This window comes from Manis pentadactyla, chromosome 4 (assembly GCF_030020395.1).
Source record: "Manis pentadactyla isolate mManPen7 chromosome 4, mManPen7.hap1, whole genome shotgun sequence".
Lineage (NCBI taxonomy): Eukaryota > Metazoa > Chordata > Mammalia > Pholidota > Manidae > Manis > Manis pentadactyla.
In genome coordinates, this window is record NC_080022.1 from 122,585,524 (window position 1) to 122,608,361 (window position 22,838).

General features: G+C 36.3%; 1 protein-coding gene across 14 annotated transcripts in view; it reads right to left on the reverse strand.

Moving 5' to 3' along the window:
- The window catches only part of NCOR1 (nuclear receptor corepressor 1), a 203,504-nt gene that overhangs the window by 90,827 nt on the left and 89,839 nt on the right, over positions 1-22,838 (reverse strand). For all 14 annotated transcript variants that reach the window (XM_036920642.2, XM_036920646.2, XM_036920647.2 and 11 more), the window contains 6 exons: positions 20,884-20,950; positions 18,323-18,495; positions 16,891-16,981; positions 14,995-15,173; positions 14,259-14,313; positions 13,500-13,601 (listed from right to left, as the gene is read on the reverse strand). In XM_036920642.2, the coding sequence (XP_036776537.2) occupies positions 13,500-13,601; positions 14,259-14,313; positions 14,995-15,173; positions 16,891-16,981; positions 18,323-18,495; positions 20,884-20,950 (667 nt within the window). The remainder of the gene's footprint in view (positions 1-13,499; positions 13,602-14,258; positions 14,314-14,994; positions 15,174-16,890; positions 16,982-18,322; positions 18,496-20,883; positions 20,951-22,838) is intronic.

The following is a 22,838-nucleotide window of genomic DNA, read 5'->3' on the forward strand; positions in this document are numbered from 1 at the left end:
GCAGACCTCAGCGAATGGGGTAATGTACCGGCTCCACGGGACCCGAGCCCATCCGCAATCCCAGCTCACCGGCGGTAGGAAGAGAAATGGAGCAGGGAGGGAGTGGAAGGCCTATAACTGCTGAAAACCTAGCTCCAGAGATCTGCTCTGAGAGCAAAAACTTACATTTCATGGTGCTCTCATGACACTCGCATGACTACCGGGTTGGAAATTTAATACAGGCAAGAGTTCCTGGGGAGACTGAGCTTCCGGCCGCTTGTGGAAAACAGGGATCCATATCCGGCTGCTCTGGGACAAAAACTTTTACCTGTGTGCCCGGCCCACTGGCTCAGGCAGTGGAGACAGGCACAACAGCCGAGAGGCGGGGAACAGCTCTTTCCTCCCCCAGGCACCAATACCGCTCCCCTGCGACCCCAGGCATTCCTTCAGGGGCTCAGCAGCTCCAGAATAGAGCTTCTGGACACTAGAGGGCGCCATATACAACATGAAACGCCAAAGGAACCTTGTCCAGAGTAAAATTGTTAATACAACTCCCCGGAAAGATTTGAATGATATGGACCTCGTGACTCTTCCTGAAAGGGAGTTCAAAATAAAAATCATCAACATTCTAATGGAGGAACGGAAAGACATCCAAGAACTCAGGAATGAATTCAGGTCGGAGATCCAATCACTGAAGAGCACGATGGAGTGTATTTAAAGCAGGTTGGATACGGTGGAAGAGACAATAAATGAAATAGAAACTAGAGAAGAGGAATACAAAGGAGTTGAGGCACAGAGAGAAAAAAGGATCTCTAAAAATGAAAGAATATTGAGAGAACTCTGTGACCAATCCAAGTGGAACAATATTCGCATTATAGGGATACCAGAAGAAGAGAGAGAGAAAGGGATAGAAAGTGTCTTTGAGGAGGTAGTTGCTGCAAACTTCCCCCATCTGGGGAAGGAGATAGTCTCTCAGGCCATGGAGATTCACAGATCTCCCAACACAAGGGACCCAAGGAAGACAACACCAAGACACATAGTAATGAAAATGAGAAAGATCAAGGATAAGGACAGACTGTTAAAAGCAGCCAGAGGCAGAAATAAGATCACATACAAAGGAAAGCCCATCAGGCCAACATCAGACTTCTCAGCAGAAACCTTAAGGGCCAGAAGGGAGTGACATGATGTATTTAATACCACAAAGCAGAAGGACCTGGAACCAAGATTACTTTATCCGGCAAGATTATCATTTAAATTTGAAGGACGGATTAAACAATTTCCAGATAAGCAAAAGCTGAGCGAGTTTACCTCCAACAAACCATCTCTGCAGTCTATTTTGGAGGAACTGCTATAGATGGAAGTGTCCCTACGGTTGGATAGCTGTCACCAGAGCTAGTAAAACCATGGTAGGTAGGATGGAGCAGCTGGCTGTGAGGCAAATACAAAATTAAATTGACTATCCCCAAAGTCAATCAAGGTAGAGACAAAAAGTACAGAATTTGATACCTAATATATAAAGAATGAAGTAGGAAGAAAAAGGAGTAGAAAAAAAAAAGAACCTTTAGATCGTGTTTGTAACAGCATACTAAGTGAGTTAAGTTAGACTCTTGATAGTAAGGAAAGTAACCTGGAACCATTGGTAACCACGAATCTAAAGCCTGAAATGGCAAAAAGTACATAACTATTGATAATCACTCTAAATATAAATGGACTGAATGCACCAATCAAAAGACACAGGGTCAGTGAATGGATAAAAAAACAAGATCCATCTATATGCTGCTTACAAGAGACTCACCTCAAACCCAAAGACATGCACAGACTAAAAGTCAAAGGATGGAAAAAGATATTTCATGCAAACAATAAGGAGAAAAAAGCAGGTGTAGCAGTACTAGTATCAGACAAAATAGACTTCAAAACAAAGAACGTAACAAGAGATAAAGAACGACATTACATAATGAAAAAGGGATCAGCCCAACAAGAGGATATAACCATTATAAATATATATGCACCCAACACAGGAGCACCAGCATATGTGAAACAAATACTAACAGAACTAAAGGAGGAAATAGAATGCAATGCATTCATTTTGAGAGACTTCAACACACTATTCACTCCAAAGGACAGATCCACCAGACAGAAAATAAGTAATGACACAGAGGCACTGAACAACACACTAGAACAGATGGACCTAACAGACATCTATAGAACTCTACACCCAAAAGCAACAGGATACACATTCTTCTCAAGAGCACATGGAACATTCTCCAGAATAGGCCACATACTAGGCCACAAAAAGAGCCTCAGTAAAATCAAAAAGATTGAAATTCCACCAACCAACTTTTCAGACCACAAAGGTATAAAACTAGAAATAAATTGTACAAAGCAAAAAGGCTCACAAACACATAGAGGCTTAAAAACACGCTTCCAAATAGTCAATGGATCAACGACCAAATTAAAATGGAGATACAGCAATATATGGAAATAAATGACAACATCACAAAGCCCCAACTTCTTTGGGACGCAGCGAAAGCAATCTTAAGAGGAAAGTATATAGCAATCCAGGCATATTTAAAGAAGGAAGAACAAACCCAAATGAACAGACTAACATGACAAATACCAAAATTGGAAAAATAAGAACAAATGAGGCCTAAAGTCAGCAGAAGGAGGGACATAATAAAGATCAGAGAAGAAATAAACAAAATTGAGAAGAATAAAACAATAGAAAAAATCAATGAAACCAAGAGCTGGTTCTTTGAAAAAATAAACAAAATAGATAAGCCTCTAGCCAGACTTATTAAGAGAAAAAGAGAATCAACACGCATCAACAGAATCAGAAACGAGAAAGGAAACATCATGACGGACCCAACAGAAATACAAAGAATTATTAGAGACTACTATTAAAACCTATATGCTAAGAAGCTGGAAAACCTAGAAGAAATGGACAACTTCCTAGAAAAATACAACCTTCCAAGACTGACCAAGGAAGAAACACAAAATCTAAACAAACCAATTACAAGCAAAGAAATTGAAGCAGTAATCAAAAAACTACCCAAGAAAAAAAACCCTGGGCCAGATGGATTTACCTTGGAATTTTATCAGACATACAGAGAAGATATACTACCCACTCTCCTTAAAGTTTTCCAAAAAATAGAAGAGGAGGGAATACTCCCAAACTCATTCTATGAAGTCAACATCACCCTAATTCCAAAACCAGGCAAAGACCCCACCAAAAAAGAAAATTACAGACCAATATCCCTGATGAACGTACATGCAAAAATACTCAACAAAATATTAGCAAACCGAATTCAAAAACATATCAAAAGGATCATAGATCACGACCAAGTGGGATTCATCCCAGGATGCAAGGATGGTACAACATTCAAAAATCCATCAACTTCATCCACCACATCAACAAAAAGAAAGACAAAAACCACACGATCATCTCCATAGATGCTGAAAAAGCATTTGACAAAATTCAACATCCATTCATGATAAAAACTGTCAGCAAAATGGGTATAGAGGGCAAGTACCTCAACATAATAGAGGCCATATACGATAAACCCACAGCCAATATCATACTGAACAGCAAGAAGCTGAAAGCTTTTCCTCAGAGATCGGGAACAAGACAGGGATGCCCACTCTCCCCATGGTTATTTAACATAATACTGGAGGTCCTAGTCATGGCAATTAGACAAAACAAAGAAATACAAGGAATCCAGATTGGTAAAGAAGAAGTCAAACTGTCACTATTTGCAGATGACATGATATTGTACATAAAAAACCCTAAAGACTCCACTCCAAAACTACTAGAACTGATATCGGAATTCAGCAAAGTTGCAGGATACAAAATTAACACACAGAAATCTGTCGCTTTCCTATACACTAACAATGAACCAATAGAAAGACAAATTAGGAAAACAATTCCATTCACAATTGCATCAAAAAGAATAAAATACCTAGGAATAAACCTAGGTGAAGTCCAAAGAGGAATAAACCTAACCAAAGAGGTGAAAGACCTATACCCTGAAATCTATAAGACACTCTTAAGAGAAATTAAAGAGGACACTAACAAATGGAAACTCATCCCATGCTCTTGGCTAGGAAGAATTAATATCGTCAAAATGGCCATTCTGCCCAAAGCAATATACAGATTTGATGTAATCCCTATCAAATTTCCAACAACATTCTTCAATGAACTGGAACAAATAGTTCAAAAATTCACATGGAAACAACAAAGACCCCAAATAGCCAAAGCAATCCTGAGAAGGAAGAATAAAGTGGGAGGGGTCTCACTCCCCAACTTCAAGCTCTACTACAAAGCCATAATAATCACGACAATTTGGTACTGGCACAAGAACAGAGCCACAGACCAGTGGAACAGATTAGAGACTCCAGACATTAACCCAAACATATATGGTCAATTAATATTCGATAAAGGAGCCATGGACATACAGTGGGGAAATGACAGTCTCTTCAACAGATGGTGCTGGCAAAACTGGACAGGTACATATAAGAGAATGAAACTGGATCACTATCTAACCCCATACACAAAAGTAAATTCAAAATGGATCAAAGACCTGAATGTAAGTCATGAAACCATAAAACTCTTAGGAAATAACATAGGCAAAAATCTCTTGGAAATAAACAAGAGCGACTTCTTCATGAACCTATCTCCCCGGGCAAGGAAAACAAAAGCAAAAATGAACAAGTGGGACTATATCAAGCTGAAAAGCTTCTGTACAGCAAAGGACACCATCAGGAGAACAAAAAGGTACCCTACAGTATGGGAGAATATATTCATAAATGACAGATCTGATAAAGGCTTGACATCCAAAATATATAAAGAGCTCATCCACCTCAACAAACAAAAAGCAAATAATCCAATTAAAAAATGGACAGAGGAACTGAACAGACAGTTCTCCAAAAAAGAAATTCAGATGGCCAACAGACACATGAAAAGATGCTCCACATCGCTTGTCATCAGAGAAATGCAAATTAAAACTGCAATGAGATATCACCTCACACAAGTAAGGAGCACCATCATCCAAAAGAGAAACAACAAATGTTGGCAAGGTTGTGGAGAAAGGGGAACCCTCCTACACTGCTGGTGGGAATGTAAATTAGTTCAATCATTGTGGAAAGCAATATGGAGGTTCCTCAAAATGCTCAAAATAGAAATACCATTTGACCCAGGAATTCCACTTCTAGGAATTTACCCTAAGGATGCAGCACTCCAGTTTGAAAAAGACAGATGCACCCCTATGTTTATCACAGCACTATTTACAATAGCCAAGAAATGGAAGCAACCTAAGTGTCCACCAGTAAAAATGGATAAAGAAGACGTGGTACATATACACAATGGAATATTATTCAGCCATAAGAAGAAAACAAATCCTACAATTTGCAACAACATGCATGGAGCTAGAGGGTATTATGCTCAGTGAAATAAGCCAAGTGGAGAAAGACAAATACCAAATGATTTTACTCATCTGTGGACTGTAAGAACAAAAGAAAAACTGAAGGAACAAAACAGCAGCAGAATCACAGAACCCAAGAATGGACTAACAGTTACCAAAGGGAAAGAGACTGGGGAGAATGGGAGGGTAGCGAGGGATAAGGGTGGGCAAGAAGAAAGGGGGTATTATGATTAGCATGTATAATGTGGGGGGTAGGGGGAAGGGGAGGGCTGTGCAACACAGAGAAGACAAGTAGTGATTCTACAACATCTTACTATGCTGATGGACAGTGACTGTAATGGGGTTTGTGGGGGGGACTTGGGGTAGGGGAAAGCCTAGTAAACATAATGTTCTTCATGTAATTGTAGATTAATGATAACAAAATTTTTAAAAAATACACAAATCAATAGATGAAAAACTTGGTTTTTGAGATGAATTTTGAAAAATCAGTTTGATGCAAAATATGTAAAATCTACAAACACTAAGAGATGCCAGAAAAAGTTTGCTATGGTTTTGTGAAAAAAAAAAACAAAGTGCTCTAAGGAGGAAGATTAGCAATACCCGAGGAATCCAGTGACTCCACAATTCTGCAACCACTCTGGGTAGAGTTCCATCATTATAAAGACAGTCTGAAAGCTGACCCGTGAACGCAATGTATTGCAGTTACAAGGATTTCTTAAAATCTTGTTATTATTAAAATTTTATTGGTTTGTGAAATATGCCTGGTGAATGTTGGTTCTCAATATATGTTTAAGCATTTTTAAGAAATATTTTTGTAATATACATTAAGTTCTGCAAAAAAAATAAATAAATAAAAAATAAAAACTGAAAATATCAAGAATAAACTTCAGCAGACCTCCACAGTCTTGAAATAAATTTGCCCTAAACACTCTAGATTACCTCGAGTAATTCCTACTGATTCCAATTTGACTGGATAACAGAGCAGTAAAGTGACTTTCAAATGAGCTGGATCCCTATATCCATCAGGGTAAAATCAAAACACACACATTTAAAACTTAACTTGTAAGTCAATTCTTTTTTTTTTTTTTTAACTCTTCCTGAACTTTTTTCTATACAGCAAAATTCTGTATTTCCAATACAAATCTTTTTCCTAAACTCCACATCTATCTGCCCACTGTACATCATGATGTGGATGTCTCATAGATACTTTAAAATGTAGTAGGTCCCAATTTCCCCCCACAATTGGCTCCTCCTTCATTCACGGCAATTCCACAAGCCAAAACTTGGGTCAGCTTTAAATTGTCGTTTTCACAACCCCCACAATCAATACATCAGCAAAACCTGATGGCCTCACCTTAAAAAATATATCCGGAAACGTATCAGTTCTCCCCACCTCACCCCAACTACAACCTAGTCCAGGCCAACAGCTTAACTGCTCTCCCAGCTTCTTCCCTTGCCTCCCTACAACCTAGTCTTTAACCCAGGAACTAGAGTGATCCTGTCAAGACTAGAATCTGATTTGAGCAGACTACTCTTCGCTCAAAGGTCCACTGACTTCCCTTCTGTGGATAAAATGAGAGTTCCTGTGGCCAGGGTTCTCACCTGGCCCTGATTGACTAGCTCACTGCACACCTGTGGGCAATACATGGCTGTTGACTCTATATAAAGACCTCTGCCCAGTGCTCTGGGCGCAACACCATGGCAGGGCTGCAAGGCTGCAGGAGAGCAGAGCAGAGGCTGGAGTGGTGGCAGTGCCAAGGACAGAAGCCCAGAGGCCAGCTGTGCGGGATGACTGTGCAGAGAGGCCCAGAGGACAGCTGTGTGGGATGACTGGGCAGGACAGCTGTGCAGGCAGAGAGGCCCAGAGGACGACTGTGTGGGACAACTGTGCAGTGAAGCCCAGAGGACAGCTGTGTGGACACAGGGGCCCAAAGGCAGAGAGTGGCTCGCTGCATACAGACTCGCTCTGAGTGAGTGGGATTCTAGTGACTGACCTGCCACCTGGAAATAAAGTTGGGTATAACCCTTTCACCTCAAAGAGCATTCTGCTGTCAATCTTCTTTGGTCACATTGAATCCATAGCGAACTTGCCTGGAGCTGAAACCCATTGGCAAGACACCTTCCATTTGCTATCAGCTCTATTGTCATTCAGTTCTATGTAAGAGAGTTCTTAAACTACCATGACCTAATCTCTGAAAAACCATTCATCTATCTTGATACAAAAAGAATGAAGTATATAAGCAATTAAGAAACAGAGATTAGATGCTTTTTTGTCAGGGATGGTGATGTTAAATTCATCATTTAACTCTCTCCTCTCCCAAATTCCCAGTGAAACAACAAAGAAATACAAAACTTAAACAATCTTCAAGTTAATAACTTAAAACCTAATGAGGCCAGAGCAAGACATTGGAAAAGCTGACCAATTCAAAACAGAACCCACCAGGGGCAAGCATCCTCAGGTTCAGGTCAAGAGGAGGGTACATATGGACAAATGTGTTCTGGGACATGCTACGGGTGCCAGCACACAGAACAAGAATGTGCAGAAGAAAGCACTTAAATGGCTGGGACTTAACAAGGACAAGTGTGCCACACAGAGGGAAATCATGTCACAGATACTTTCAGATAGAAAATGAACATTTGAGAGTAACAGAGACACTCCGTCACACACAACTTCCTGCTAGAGCTTTTTCCTCTGTCATCACAAGCAACAGACCTTGCAAAAGTAAGGTATGATAAATACAAATTATCCCCTTATATTACATGGGATTGAAAAATTTAAACAATAACATATACCATTTCTAAAAATAAAATAAAATTAGTTCATAAATACTAGTTCGTAATTAGGAATAATGCTATTGTTAAAAATTTATACCTAGAGCCTCAGGAAATTCAAAAAGATTGAAATTGTACCAAACAGCTTCTCAAATCACAAACGTACGAAACTAGAAATAAATTACACAAAGAAAACAAAAAAGCACACAAACACACATGCTCCTAAATAATCACTGGATCAGTGACCAAATAAAAACAGAGATCAAGCAATATATGGAGACAAATAAAAACAGTAATTCAACACGACAGAATCTGTGGGATGCAGAGAAGGCTATGCTAAAAGGGAAGTATATTGCAATACAGGTCTACCTCAGCAAAGAAGAACAATCCCAAATAAACAGCCTAAACTCACAATTAATGAAACTAGAAAAGGAAAAACAAATGAGGCCCAAAGTTAGTAGAAGAGGACCATAATAAAGATTAGCACATAAATAAATAAAATCACGAAGAGTAAAACAACAGAAAGAATGAAAGGAGGAACTAGTTCTTTGAGAAAAATACAAAATAGATAAGCCCCTAGCCAGACTTATCAAGAAAAAAAGAGAGTCTACACACATAAGCAGAATCAGAAATGAGAAAGGAAAAATCAGTACGGACACCACAGAAATACAAAGAATTATGAGAGAATACTAGGAAAAATTATATGGTAACAAACTGGATAACCTACTAGAAGAAATGACAACTTTCTAGAAAAACACAACCTTCCAAGGTTGACACAGAAAGAAACAGAAAATCTGAATAGACCAATTACCAGCAAGGAAATTAAACTGATAATCAAAAAACTAACTAAGAAGAAAACCCCTGGACCAAATGGTTTCACTAATGAATTTAATCAAACATTTAGAGAAGACCTAATACGCATCCTCATTAAAGTTTTCCAAAAAGTAGAAGAGGAGGGAATACTCCCAAACTCATTCTACAACACCAACATCACTCTAATACCCAAAACCAGGCAAGGACACCACTAAAAAAGAAAATTACAGACCAATATCCCTGATGAACATAGATGCAAAAATACTCAACAAAATATTAGCAAACCAAAATCAAAAATACTTCAAAAAGATCAGCCATCATAATCAAGTGGGATTCATCCCAGGGATGCAAGGCTGGTACAACATTCAAAAATCCAACATCATCCACCATATCAACAAAAAGAACAAAAACCACATGATCATCTCCATAGATGCTGAAAAAGCATTCGACAAAATTCAACACCATTCATGATAAAAACTCCCAACAAAATGGGTACAGAGGGCAAGTACCTCAACATAATAAAGGTCATATATGACAAACCCAGAGCCAACATTCTACTTAACAGCGAGAAGCTAAAAGCATTTCTTTTAATAAGATCAGGAACAAGGCAAGGATGCCCACTCTTCCCATTTTTATTCAACACAGTTCTAGAGGTCCTACAACAATCAGAAAACACAAAGAAATAAAAGACATCCAGACTGGTAAGGAAGAAGTCAAACTGTCCCTGTTTGCAGATGACATGATACTGTACATAAAAAACCCTAAAGACTCCACTCCAAAACTACTAGAACTGATATCGGAATTCAGCAAAGTTGTAGGATACAAAATTAATGCACAGAAATCTGTCGCTTTCCCATACACTAACAATGAACTGCCAGAAAGAGAAATCAGGAAAATAATTCCATTCACAATTGGATCAAAAAGAATAAAATACCTAGGAATAAACCTAACCAAGGAAATGAAAGACCTATACTCTGGAAACTACAAGACACTCATGAGAGAAATTAAAGAAGATACTAATAAATGGAAACACATCCCGTGCTCATGGATAGGAAGAATTAATATTGTCAAAATGGCCATCCTGCCTAAAGCAATCTACAGATTCGATGCAATCCCTATCAAAATACCAACAGCGTTCTTCAATGAACTAGAGCAATTAGTTCTAAAAATTCATATGAAACCACAAAAGACCCCGAAGAGCCAAAGCAATCCTGAGAAGGAAGAATAAAGCGGGTGGAATTATGCTCCCTGACTTCAAGCTCTACTACAAAGCCACAGTAATCAAGACAATTTGGTACTGGCATATAAACAGACCCATAGATAAATGGAACAGAACAGAGAGCCCAGATATAAACCCAAGCATATATGTCAGTTAATATATGACAAAGGAGCCATGGATATACAATGGGGAAATGACAGCTTGTTCAACAGTTGGTTTTGGCAAAACTGGACAGCTACATGCAAGAGAATGAAACTGGATTATTGTTTAACCCCATACACAAAAGTAAACTCAAAATGGATCAAAGACCTGAATGTAAGTCATGAAACCATAAAACTCTTAGGAAAAAACATAGGCAAAAATCTCTTGGACATAAACATTAGCGACTTCTTCATGAACATTATCTCCCCGGGCAAGGGAACAAATGCAAAAATGAACAGGTGGGACTATATCATACTAAAAAGCTACTGTGCAGCAAAGGACAACATCAGTAAAACAAAAAGGCATCCTATAGTATCGGAGAATATATTCATAAATGACATATCTGATAAGGGGTTGACATCCAAATTATATAAAGAACTCATGCACCTCAACAAACAAAAAGCAAATAATCCAATTAAAAAATGGACAGAGGATATGAAGAAACAGTTCTCCAAAGAAGAAATTCAGATGACCAACGGGCACATGAAAAGATGCTCCACATCGCTAATCATCAGAGAAATGCAAATTAAAACCACAATGAGATACCACCTCACACCAGTAAGGATGGCCAACATCCAAAAGACAAACAACAAATGTTGGCGAGGATGTGGAGAAACGGGAACCCTCCTACACTGCTGGTGGGAATGTAAATTAGTTCAACCATTGTGGAAAGCAGTATGGAGGTTCCTCAAAAAACTCAAAAGAGAAATACCATTTGACCCAGGAATTCCACTCTTAGGAATTTACCCTAAGAATGCAGCAGCCCAGTTTGAAAAGGACATAAGCACCCCTATGTTTATCACAGCACTATTTACAATAGCCAAGAAATGGAAGCAACCTAAATGTCCATCAGTAGATGAGTGGATAAAGAAGATGTGGTACATATACACAATGGAATATTATTCAGCCATAAGAAGAAAACAAATCCTACCATTTGCAACAACATGGATGAAGCTAGAGGGTATTTTGCTCAGGGAAATAAGCCAGGCATAAAATGACAAGTATCAAATGATATCACTCATTTGTGGAGTATAAGAACAAAGAAAAAACTGAAGGAACAAAACAGCAGCAGACTCACAGAACCCAAGAGTGGACAAACAGTTACAAAAGGGAAAGGGATTTGGGGGAGGATGGGTGTGAAGGGAGGGAGGGATACAGGGGAAAAAGGGGCATTATGATTAGCACGTATAATGTGGTGGGGGGACACAGGGAAGGCAGTATAACTCAGAGAAGACAAGTAGTGATTCTGTAGCATCTTACTATGGTGATGGACAGTGACTGTAATGGGGTATGTGGGGGGGACTTGATAATAGGGGGAGTCTAGTAACCATAATGTTGTTAATGTAATTACACATTAATGATAGCAAAATAAAAAAATAAAAAATAAGTAAAATAAAATAATAAAAATTTATACCTGACTCTTAAATGTTTAAAAATTAGATGGGCTCTAGCATCTAGCTGAAAACCTTCATTCTGCTTTTTCTCTGGGAAGCTGGGTAAAGGCCCTAGCTCCCTTCATGTGTGTCTCCTACCTCACTGCCAACAATCAGTTTGTTCCCCTTCACCCAGGAAATCTTTACAAGCTCAATAACCATCCATCTCTTTGTCTTACAGTTTTAGCCCCTTCTGAGACAAGGATGCTCTTTTCCTCCCTTCTGATCCCCATCAACCCTACCACCAACCCCAATTCTCTGTTTCTTGTCATAAGCAAATCTTACAAACAAGGCTACATTTGTACTGTTGCCACTTCCTTACCTTCCACATCCCCTCAGCTCACTATAATCTCATTTCTGGCCCCCTTAACAATCCACTGAAAATGCATGTTAAGGTCACTGCAGCTTACTCATACTTTAGCAACAATTTACACTGTTCACTTAGGAAACACTCATATACTTTTTTTGACCAAGAAATACTATTTCTGAAGACTATATAATCACACTTTGTGAGTTAGTAGTTCTGTAAGAAACAATGACCCAGAAAACACAAAAAGTTAAGGCTACACATAATGAGAGTACTATGTCAAATAACCTGTATCTGGTGACCAGGGCAGCCAAAGGAAGAAAGGGTGGTTGTGTGAGAAACCAGCCGAGATTTAATAATGCTAAGTAACAGCTGGCACCTGTCTGAATTCATGCATGCCAATTCCATATTGCCAGTTGAATCTGGGTGTGGAGAGCCACAGGTGATCACATTATCCCAGCAGCCTCACTGCTAAAGCATAGATGAGCTGTGACAGCTGCTGACTAGTTATTTGGGGAGAAAGGTCTTAATGTCCTAAATTGAACTGTGAAAGCATACATTACTGCTCTGTATTAAAAACTATCTTTTTAGTTAGGAAGGGTGGAAGGGGGTAGAGAAGGGGATTAAGGGGCACAATAATTTGCAAATCACAATATAGGTAGGACACGGGGAAGGCAGGACAGCACGGAGAAGACAAGTAAGGACTCTGGTGTCTTACTACACTGATAGACAGTGACTGCAATGGGGTAGGGGAGGCACTTGATATGAAGGGTGGATATTCAAACCACAATGTCATTCATGTGAAATCTTAAGATCAAATATCAATGATACTTTAATTTAAAAAAAAACCAAAAACTATCTTTTTAGGTAAAGTGCTTTTTCAGACTTAAACTACCTAAAGTCCAGAAATGAAGTTAATCTGAAACAAAATTAGGTACCAGGTATTTCAGTAAATAATCCTCTACTTCAGTTATCATGCTCTATTGCTCTCCATTACGCAACATGTCTGCTCCTCAGACAGAAACACTGGTAAAGATGGTATATAAAATAAGGTGATATGGGTCTCATATTTAATTGCATTATTGTTACCACTGACATTCATGATTCAGATTGCATGAGTATAAAACCTTTCACATTAATTTTATCATACAACAAATTTGAAATACATTCAAAGTAGAAAATATAACACATGAAAAATATATACTTCAAAATAATCTTAACATGTTCATAACTCCCTAATTACTTTAACAGATATGTCAATCCCTAATGTACACATTAAGTACAAAGCTTGTTAGAACATTTTTCATCTCCGTATTTCCACCAACCCTGAAACATCTCACATATAGAATGAAACACACCTGGTTTCTTCCTCTGCGTTTTCCATAATTCCTTCTTACTAGGGCTTTATAATTCTCATTTTTCTTGGTTAAGTAGTAATATAAAACACAATCAGGAACACTCTGTAAGGGAAAAATAGAATTTTGACGAACTGATGAAAAAAAATTTTTTTAATCAAGGAACACTTTCAAGGAAAATCTCATATTCACAAAGTATAAATTAAAGAGAAACACAATGTCTAGCATTTTAAGGCCTACCTAGGCTCTAAAAATATGTATATTATGTCTACTATTTTAATAGACAATTACAGTTGTTAATCCAAATTATGTAAAAGATATCAGGAACTATCAGAAATATCCAACCACTCTGTTATTAACCAGTAACTAAATTCCCTTTCCTACTGCATATATGTAAATATTTAAAATGTCTCTTAAAACAGTTTGCTCAGAATCACTACATCTAATCTACTGTGAAAAAATTCAGGGAAAATCAGGATTCCAATATTTTAATTAGAAATTTAATGAGGTTTAAAAGGCAATATAATCTATGTGTTTTTAGGGAAGTATCAGGTCATTTTTCATTAACAGTGAAAATTAATCTGTGTTCTTAGGATTTGTTATAATTGTAAATATTAACTATAGTAGCCACAGGAGAACCTTTTCTGTATCAAGCCCTTTGTAAAGATCAGTTCTATTTACTTGTGTGCAATAGAGCACAAAAATTTCAAAGCAGCAATCATCACAAACCTATAAACAGTCTCAATGCAAACCATTCTTTACCTTTCTTTCCAAATAGGATGCAATTAGTCCAAAGTTTTTTGGATGCTGGATAAACCTGAGCAAAAAAGCACAACAGACACACACATACAAAATTTTAATGACTTAAAAAGATGGGGGAAAGGCATCGGGAAAGAAATATTATATGTAGACTAATTCTCAGTGATTCCTAACTGCCACCATGAGGAACCACTGGAGTCTTTTAAAGGCACAGGTCCTGGGCACCATCCATAGGGAACTGACTGGATTAGTCAGTCTGTGGCAGACCACAGAAGTCTGTACTTTTACAAAGCACTCCTAGGTGATTCAGACATTACCCAGAGGGTACCATTCTGAACATGACTCCATATAACTCCAGTTCTTATCAAATTACTTATATTCCCACTTATAAACTATGGGAAAACCATATCAAATCTAGTCTCTATCTTCCACAGTATCCATTCAAATAACAAAAAGGGGCTACATTTTGGGGGAAACAGCTCAATTTGTAAGTAAATGCCAAATACTTTTTACTAACTTATGCAAGCTTTTATTAGAAAATGATTTAAAATTTAAATTACTTGTCCTAAGTAATGACTCTATATCATCTTACTATGCTGACGGACAGTGATTGTAATGAGGTTGGGGTGGGACTTGATAATATAGGTGAATGTTAAAACCACAATATTGCTCATGTGACACCTTCATAAGATTGTACATCAATGATACCTTAATTTAAATAAATAAATAAATGAATTACTTGTCCTTAAAGATCTCCTTCTCATGGTCAGTCCAAACATTCATAAACTGCCTATCTTTGTAAACTTTCATAGGGTCCTCCATAAGCCCATTCATGTTAATGAACTTGACCCGTCTTTGTTCTGCATCAAACATCATAGGTGGGATCACAGAGAGCTGCCGCATTTGTTTTTCATTATTCTGCAAAGAAGAAACACAATTTACATAGAATAAAATTTGAAGAGGGCCACAGACCAACTGTCTTAATGTACTAAAAAAAACCACATTATGTAATTTACTGACAATAGTGTATTAACATGACATCTAACATAGTAATTACTCCTATATCTAATAAATATTCATTGGCTCAATATAGAGGTAAACAGCATATGTATTTTTTTTTTAATAATCTAGTACTACAAATTGAGAAGAGCTCTTTACTTAAATGCAGCTGATATCTAGAGGACACTAAGTAACCTCAAGTTCATTTAAGTAATGACTTATGAAGCATTTAACTATATCAACATAGTCTCATTTTTAAGTTTTAGTATCATTTTAGAGAACAAATGTACTAAGAACAAATCTAGGAAACAAATGTTGTTTTAGAGAATAATAAAGAAAAATAAGCAAACAGGCACCAGCATCTTAAGGTCATTGATTTTAAATTAACTAAACTTACTTAAGTATTAAATATTTCTTGCTAATCTTACATAATCTTCCCATTGAAAATTTAAGACTATTATCTTAGAATTCAATTAAAACTTTGTTACATTTATACAATTATTTTCCCCAAAGTTTAACTTAGTGAGTTTATAAGCACAACTTCCATGAAAAAACTTTTACCAAGACTAAAATAATTGACCCCAATATAAGACTCGGTTTTTTCCTAAAACTTTTCCTTACAGAAGTAGATACTGACTTACAGTCAACTCCTTACAAAGTCTCTAATTTTAAGAGTTGTACACAAAAGTATGGTTTGGGGCAAACACATTAGCTTGAAATCACCTCAACTGATACTAGTTCAGGATGTTTACAGATGTCCCCTAATGGAACCAGGCAAAAAGCAAGCAAAGAAATTTAAATGAGTTTTAGTATCATTGCAGGTATTATGACCACAAATTTTGAAATATATAGCAACATAATACTTGCCTTTCATCACTATTTAAGGGGACCACAACACTCAAATAAGCACAACCTAAAGAACTTAAGAGATGAGTTTTTTAAAAAGCTGTATTATAAAGTCAAAACTAGCAAAACTCATCAGATAGTAGATGGCTTTTAGACTCACTTCAATAGTCTAAACACAGCTAAGAAGACTCAGTGCTAGGAAAGGAAATTTATTCTTATTTGGCACTGAATTATTAGTATCACATCTCTCTCTCCCAAGCTCACTGACTGTAGAGAGCCCCTTTTGGAGATTCCACCAGCACCTCAGATCTACAAATGAACATACAAACAACTGCAAAACACATACTCTTTTGCTATGTTATGGAAATGGCATCACCAGCCCAGTCGTGTGACCTGAAAACCAAGGAGCCACCTTCCTTTTCTCTTCTTTTCATCCCCTCCCATATGTTTTGCCCTGTCCATTCTGCCTTCTATTCATCTCTCCTGTCAGTCCACTCCCATAGATCCCTGTCCCTACTGCCCTGACTCAGGTCCTTATTTCTATCAAAACAGCTTCCTCACCCCTTTCTAAAGGCCTCCCTGCTGCCAAAACCATCTTTGTAAAACACCAGTATGATTAGGTGCCTGGCCTGTTTCAGTGCTTCAGTTACTGGCCACAGTCTTTGGAATAGTTCAAAAACTCCATAAATGTTCACTCACTGATATGTAAGTAAACCTCTAGTTCCTGGAGTAACAGGCTAAAATGCCTGATTAATGAAATAACTTGAATTATATCAATTAACTTTCTTACCTCCTGCTCAGAGAGCCCATCAATAATTTCAGAAATTTCATGTTCACTCCTAGCAATGGTGGCTGAAAGACCAGCTCCTCTCTGCCCAACTCTAAATATAAGGGATAAATTATCAATATATTTAAAAGCCTTTTATAAAGAAGACATATCAGTTAAACTAATTTTATATAGAATTTTCTTCTAAATGAGAGTTTTTTAAACAACTAGGAAGTCAAAGCAGAAACCTAAAATACTATTGAGTAACTACTTTTAAGTAATGTTTGAATATTTACAATACCAAAATACAGAAGCAACCTAAGTGTCCATAATAGATGAATGGATAAAGAATATGTGGTACATATCTACTCTAGAATACTATTCAACCATAAAAAAGAATGAAATCTTGCCATTTGTGACAACATGGGATGGACTTAGAAATTATTATGCTAAGTGAAATAAGTTAGACAGAGAAAGACAAATACCGATTTCACTTATGGGTAGAATCGAAAAAACTTAACAAATGAAACAAACAAAAACAGAAACAGACTCATAAACACAGAGAACAGACGAGTGGTTGCCATGCTGGGTAAAATAGGTGAATGGAAAAAATTCGTGAGAATGTTTGATATCTCAATCTGGGTGATGGTAACGTATGTACACGTCAAAATTCATCAAGTTGTACACTAACATTTGTGCATTTATTGTATGTACCTCAATAAAAAAATGCTTGAGTCATCTATAAAATTAATAATGATTTAAACTGAGATTAAGAGATAGGGTTACATAACCAAGTTTAAACGATAGAACTGTTAATGGGAAAAATTCCAGAAAGCCAGTTATTGGTGCCATTTCCGTATCAAATAGCAGTTCTTTTTCTGCCTTTCAGAGAACAGGATGGCAGACTTAGAACAACACATCAAATATTTTTAAAAGGAGAGAAAAAAATACAACCATCATCCCTCACAAAAATTTAATCATGATTAAAGGGGCTTACACAATTCTTACCTGAGACAGTAGAGAAAACCAAAGCTTTCATCTTTGCAAAACACTTGTTCTCCAAAAGTAAAAACAAATCAGAAACTATCTACCAACATCAAAGAATTGCTTAATTAGCAATCAACTTAACACACTCTGATGACATCGGTAGGTAATGAAGGACTAAGATATTCCACTCATTATTAACTGTCATTTCCAAAAGGGTATTTTCAAGAACCAAAGAATTCATTTCAAAATATCCACTTAAACTTAGACTCAACAGCGTGATTAAATATAAAAAATTAGTATTAAATTCACCAAGACATAATCTTTGCTAGCTGATAATGTTTCATATATTCAAAATAAAAGTTCTTATGAACTGTCTCAATAATCAGATTCAGTTAATAATAAATATTGTGAAGAGCCAAAAGGGTGACTAAAAGGAAACAGCATTGCTATTAAATATCAAACTACTTACCGTTGAAATCTTTCTTGCTGTTCTCTTTGTTTTCGAATTTCTGGAAACTGCTTTTCATAGTACTCCCTTGTTTTGCTTTCTTTAGCTTTCCTCCGAGGATTATTTTCTATTCTGTCCACTTTTTTCTCCCATGCCTCCATGAGCTGATCATAACGTTGGCAGATTTTTTGTTCCTATTAAATACCCGTAGCAAATTAATAATTAAACTAAACTCAGTGATTCTGACAAACCTAATACTTTAAAGTAAATGCTACTCATTAAAGCTAAGTCAGAAGCACAGCTGGCCTATGACTCAATTGTGAATGAAATGCTGTCCTTGATCTGAAAGAGGAGAGAGAAAGAGAGCTGTTTTCCTATGAAAGATCAATATATAGAACATATTTGGGCTGGAATTTTTAGTTCACATTTAAGACTACAAATTAATAAACTAATTGATGAGCTACTACTAGTAGCTAACCAGCTACTTCTACTATTTTTCTGATAACAATACGTCTTCACGGAAAATGTAGAAAATTAAAAACAGAAACATGTGAATAGTTCATAATCCCAAATACCCAAAGGCAACCATATTTTGTTGTTATCCTTCCAATCTGTCAGAGAAAACACTCATACTTTAACCATTCCTCCACTGGTGGAAGTTTTCTTGCAGTGTTTTGTTATTATAAACAATGCTATCTCACAAACATTTTTGACAGTCAGGAAAGGACTGAAATTGGTTGTACTTTATGATAAAAAGAAATCTGGTGAACTCCATGAAATCAAGAATTAATGCTTTTAGAGAAATGAATAATATATGTTCTCATTTTTTAAAAGAAGAAAGAAAAAAGAACCCTCCATTATGAGCATGGAACTGTGTATATGTCTGATGACACACAGAAAAAGGTATGGAAGGACCCATCAAACCTAACTGTTAACACTGGTCATCCCAAGAAAGTGGCACTGAAGAGAGTATTATTACCTTCCTCACACTCCGTACACCTCCCACCCCGACTTTCAATCTTCAACTCCTGTATGTCTTTTGAACCCTTCACTTTTTGTCCATCTTTACTGTTTTCCTCCTTAGTCCAGGCCAACATCATACTTCATCTAAATTAAAGTAATAGCCTCCTAAAGGTCTCCCATGCCTTAATGGTACAGCCAAATGCAAATTCTTAAAATACAAACCTGAACATTTTACTTCTTCAATTCAAAGACCTAAATGATGCCCTCAGGACCTAATCCAAAGTCTCCCAGGGCTGTGTACAACCTGGCCCTGGCTTCCCTCAGCAGACTCATTTCTTACCACACTCGCAGCTCAGGCTAAGCCCTGATCTCTTGAACCTACAACATTCCTTCCACCTTTTAGACCTTCACTTAAGCTGCTCCTTCTGCTTGTTCAAGTTTCCAGAGTAATGGTTTTCCTGTGAAACTTCCCTTCCTGATTCCTATATGCATTAGCTGTCCCTCTTATTTGCTCTTTACCACATGGTATGATCATAATACTCTAATTGCCTGCTGACTTGTCTGCCCCTAGTTACCCTTATGCTCCCTAAAGGCTGAAACCATATGGCTCTCCTGCTCACCTTTGCAGAATAATACATAGGATAGAGTAAACAGTCAATAAATATTTGTTATTAAACAAATCAGTGAACATATAAACTTTATAACTACTTTGTGAAGTATGAAAAAACGAAGTCTGTGCTTCTGTGTTTCTATCACCAGATAGCAAATTCAGCAATTACCACAATTACAAAAAAATTATGATAGGAAAAGAATAATTTAATATTTGTATGTTTTAGGCACACAAAAAAACAAACTTAAGACCAGTGATTTAAATTCAAGACCAATATCTAAAGGACTGGACTGGCAAACATCAGAAGTTACACACCAAATAGAAGCTGCTGACTGTTGGACTTTACAATTCATTAAACTGCCAAGTCTTAAATACAAAGTACAAAGTTCATTTCTGAAGTGAAATAAATAGCATCATTCATTTATTAAACAAGTGAATTTAAATGAATCAATAGTTTGTCTAAAATTAGTATAAACATATTATGAAAAAAGGAATACTGGCATTATATTTTCTGTAACTTAATTTCCATGAAGATTATAACCACAAAACTTTTTAACTGCAAGTCATATACTAAATACAAAAAACTATTTGAATTTTAAGAAGCTTAACTTTAGCTGACCCAGTTTCTAAGAAAGAACAATAATGTCTAATCAGCATGACCATAACTTACCCACACCTGTTTGAGGGTTAAGAGACTAAATGTGTATCATACTATCTCTTCATATGTTGTTTAAGTACTCACCATTTTTTTTATTTTGGCTAGATGAAAAGGTTAAACACAGATGACCAAAGAAATTAATTTAATAATGATATTAAATATGAACTATGATATCAAAATGTTGCTAAAATAAGATTTATATTTAAGTCAAATCTATAGTTATTTCCTAAATCAGCACCTTTTCTCAAATATAATCAAGAATTAGTCTCATCAATAATGGGAAAGCAAATGTCTAAATGAACACGAATGGGAGAGTTATACAAATTTCAGTTAACAAGGATAGGACCTCACCCTTTGTTTTCTTGCATGATTTCTTCTTTTAAAAAATAAAATGAGTTTTTTCCTCATCACCTGGTTTCTAGAAGAGAAAAATATGGTTGTATGACATTAAGAAAAAGCACAGTTTAGTAATGCATACATTTTTTTTTCAGAGACACTGAAAAACAAAGATCACTTAAGAATATATGATGCAATCAAAGTTAATTATTTTTTTTTCACCCTGCAAAATAAGACTTTTTCAAGAATTAGAACTGACTAAAATTCCTCCAGTTCTACAGCAAGATTTTATATAAATAGTTCATTTTCAATTATTACATCTAATTATAAGGCAAATACCTTTTTCTTTTCAAGCTATAATTACACAGTTACCAGTTCTTAAGAACTCTGGTAATATAAATATCTTTGTACAGTACACTCTTGGAGGAGGGGAGGAAGAGAAGGAAAAGCTTTTAAAATTACCTCCCAAACTCAAGTATGGTGCTGACCTCCCTTCTATGAATGTATACCAACACAGAAAGAGGTGACTTCTGCTTTAAACAGAAGATTTTCTTTGGTCACTGAAATGACACAATCCACTCTAAGAACTAATGGAGGGCAACGTGACAAGACAGGAAGACTTCTCTTATATCTTAATATAACAGTTTTACTTTTAAATTTGAAGCATTGTGACCTTCAAAAACAATGACATGCAGGTTCAAATATAAATATTTATACCCCACCTACTTCCAGAAATGATTTCAAGCGGATTATTCAAATATAAATACAAAGCCAAGGCAAGTAGAAGTAATTTTTTGGATTATCTGCCACTCAGGACTAACAGTGACACTGGCTCCACTCAAATAAGCATGGACAATCAGGAGCTGGCTATATGGAAAAGTAGCCAAGAGATGAAAAGAATTATTAAAAGGTATATTTGCTGTTTCATACAAAGCAAATGACGGTGATGAAAGAACAGCTACTGAATGATTCATATGGATGCATGCAGCTGAGTAAATGGTATTTCACAAGGTGACACACAGTGGAAGCATTCTCATATATTCAGTTTGCTCTAATTGTAATTATGTGCTACTCAAAAGCAAATTACAATCATTAAGTATAATTTAAAATGTTTCCTAGAGTTAAATGAAGAAGTCAGCCAGTAAATAACCCATCTTAGAACAGTGTGCTAAGCATTGTAGCAGGCAAGATAACATGAAATAAATTAGACAGAGCTGCTCTCCAGCTACTGCTGGGAAAAACAGACCACAAACATAACACTGAAGCTTTGTTTAAAAAAAAAGAAAATAATTTTTTAAAAAAGAAGAAAATCATTAAAAGCAGCCAACTAGATTTTACCTACTATTCTCCTTTTAAAAAATATTACAACAGCTAAACAGTTCCAAAATAAGTTTTATTTCATATGAGTTTTGCCTAACCTATTTCTAAGGGTTGTCAAGACCACAGTAGCATCTCACACAGAAATTCTATGTATATGACTCTTATAATGAACCACTTAACAGAAGTTAAAATCTTCAAATTTCAATTTTTTCATGCATACTACCATGCAAATTATATTTGCCACCAGTTCTGCAAAGTAGTCAACTATTGCACATACTATCAGTAAGAAATTTTTTTAAAGAAAAAATATATAAATATAAATAGCAATGTGCTCATTAGTAACTCTACTTATACTAGTAAATAATCTTCTGATTATATTTAAGAAAACATATAAAGTAGAAATATCACATTTTTGTTACAAACTAAATAAATAATCCACCTAAAATTCTCTTAATGTATAATTTAAAAAAAGAAGAGACCTATCTGGCTTCCTCTCTTTCTTCAATCAGATCAAGAAATCAGGTTTTCTTTTCACTTATTTTCTTATTCCAAAATCTGCATCCATAAAGGCCTGGTATCTAGGATGAGCGAGGCTAAGCAAACTATATTCTGGAGCAGTCTCCTCACCCAGGTGAGGTGACTGAGCGCTT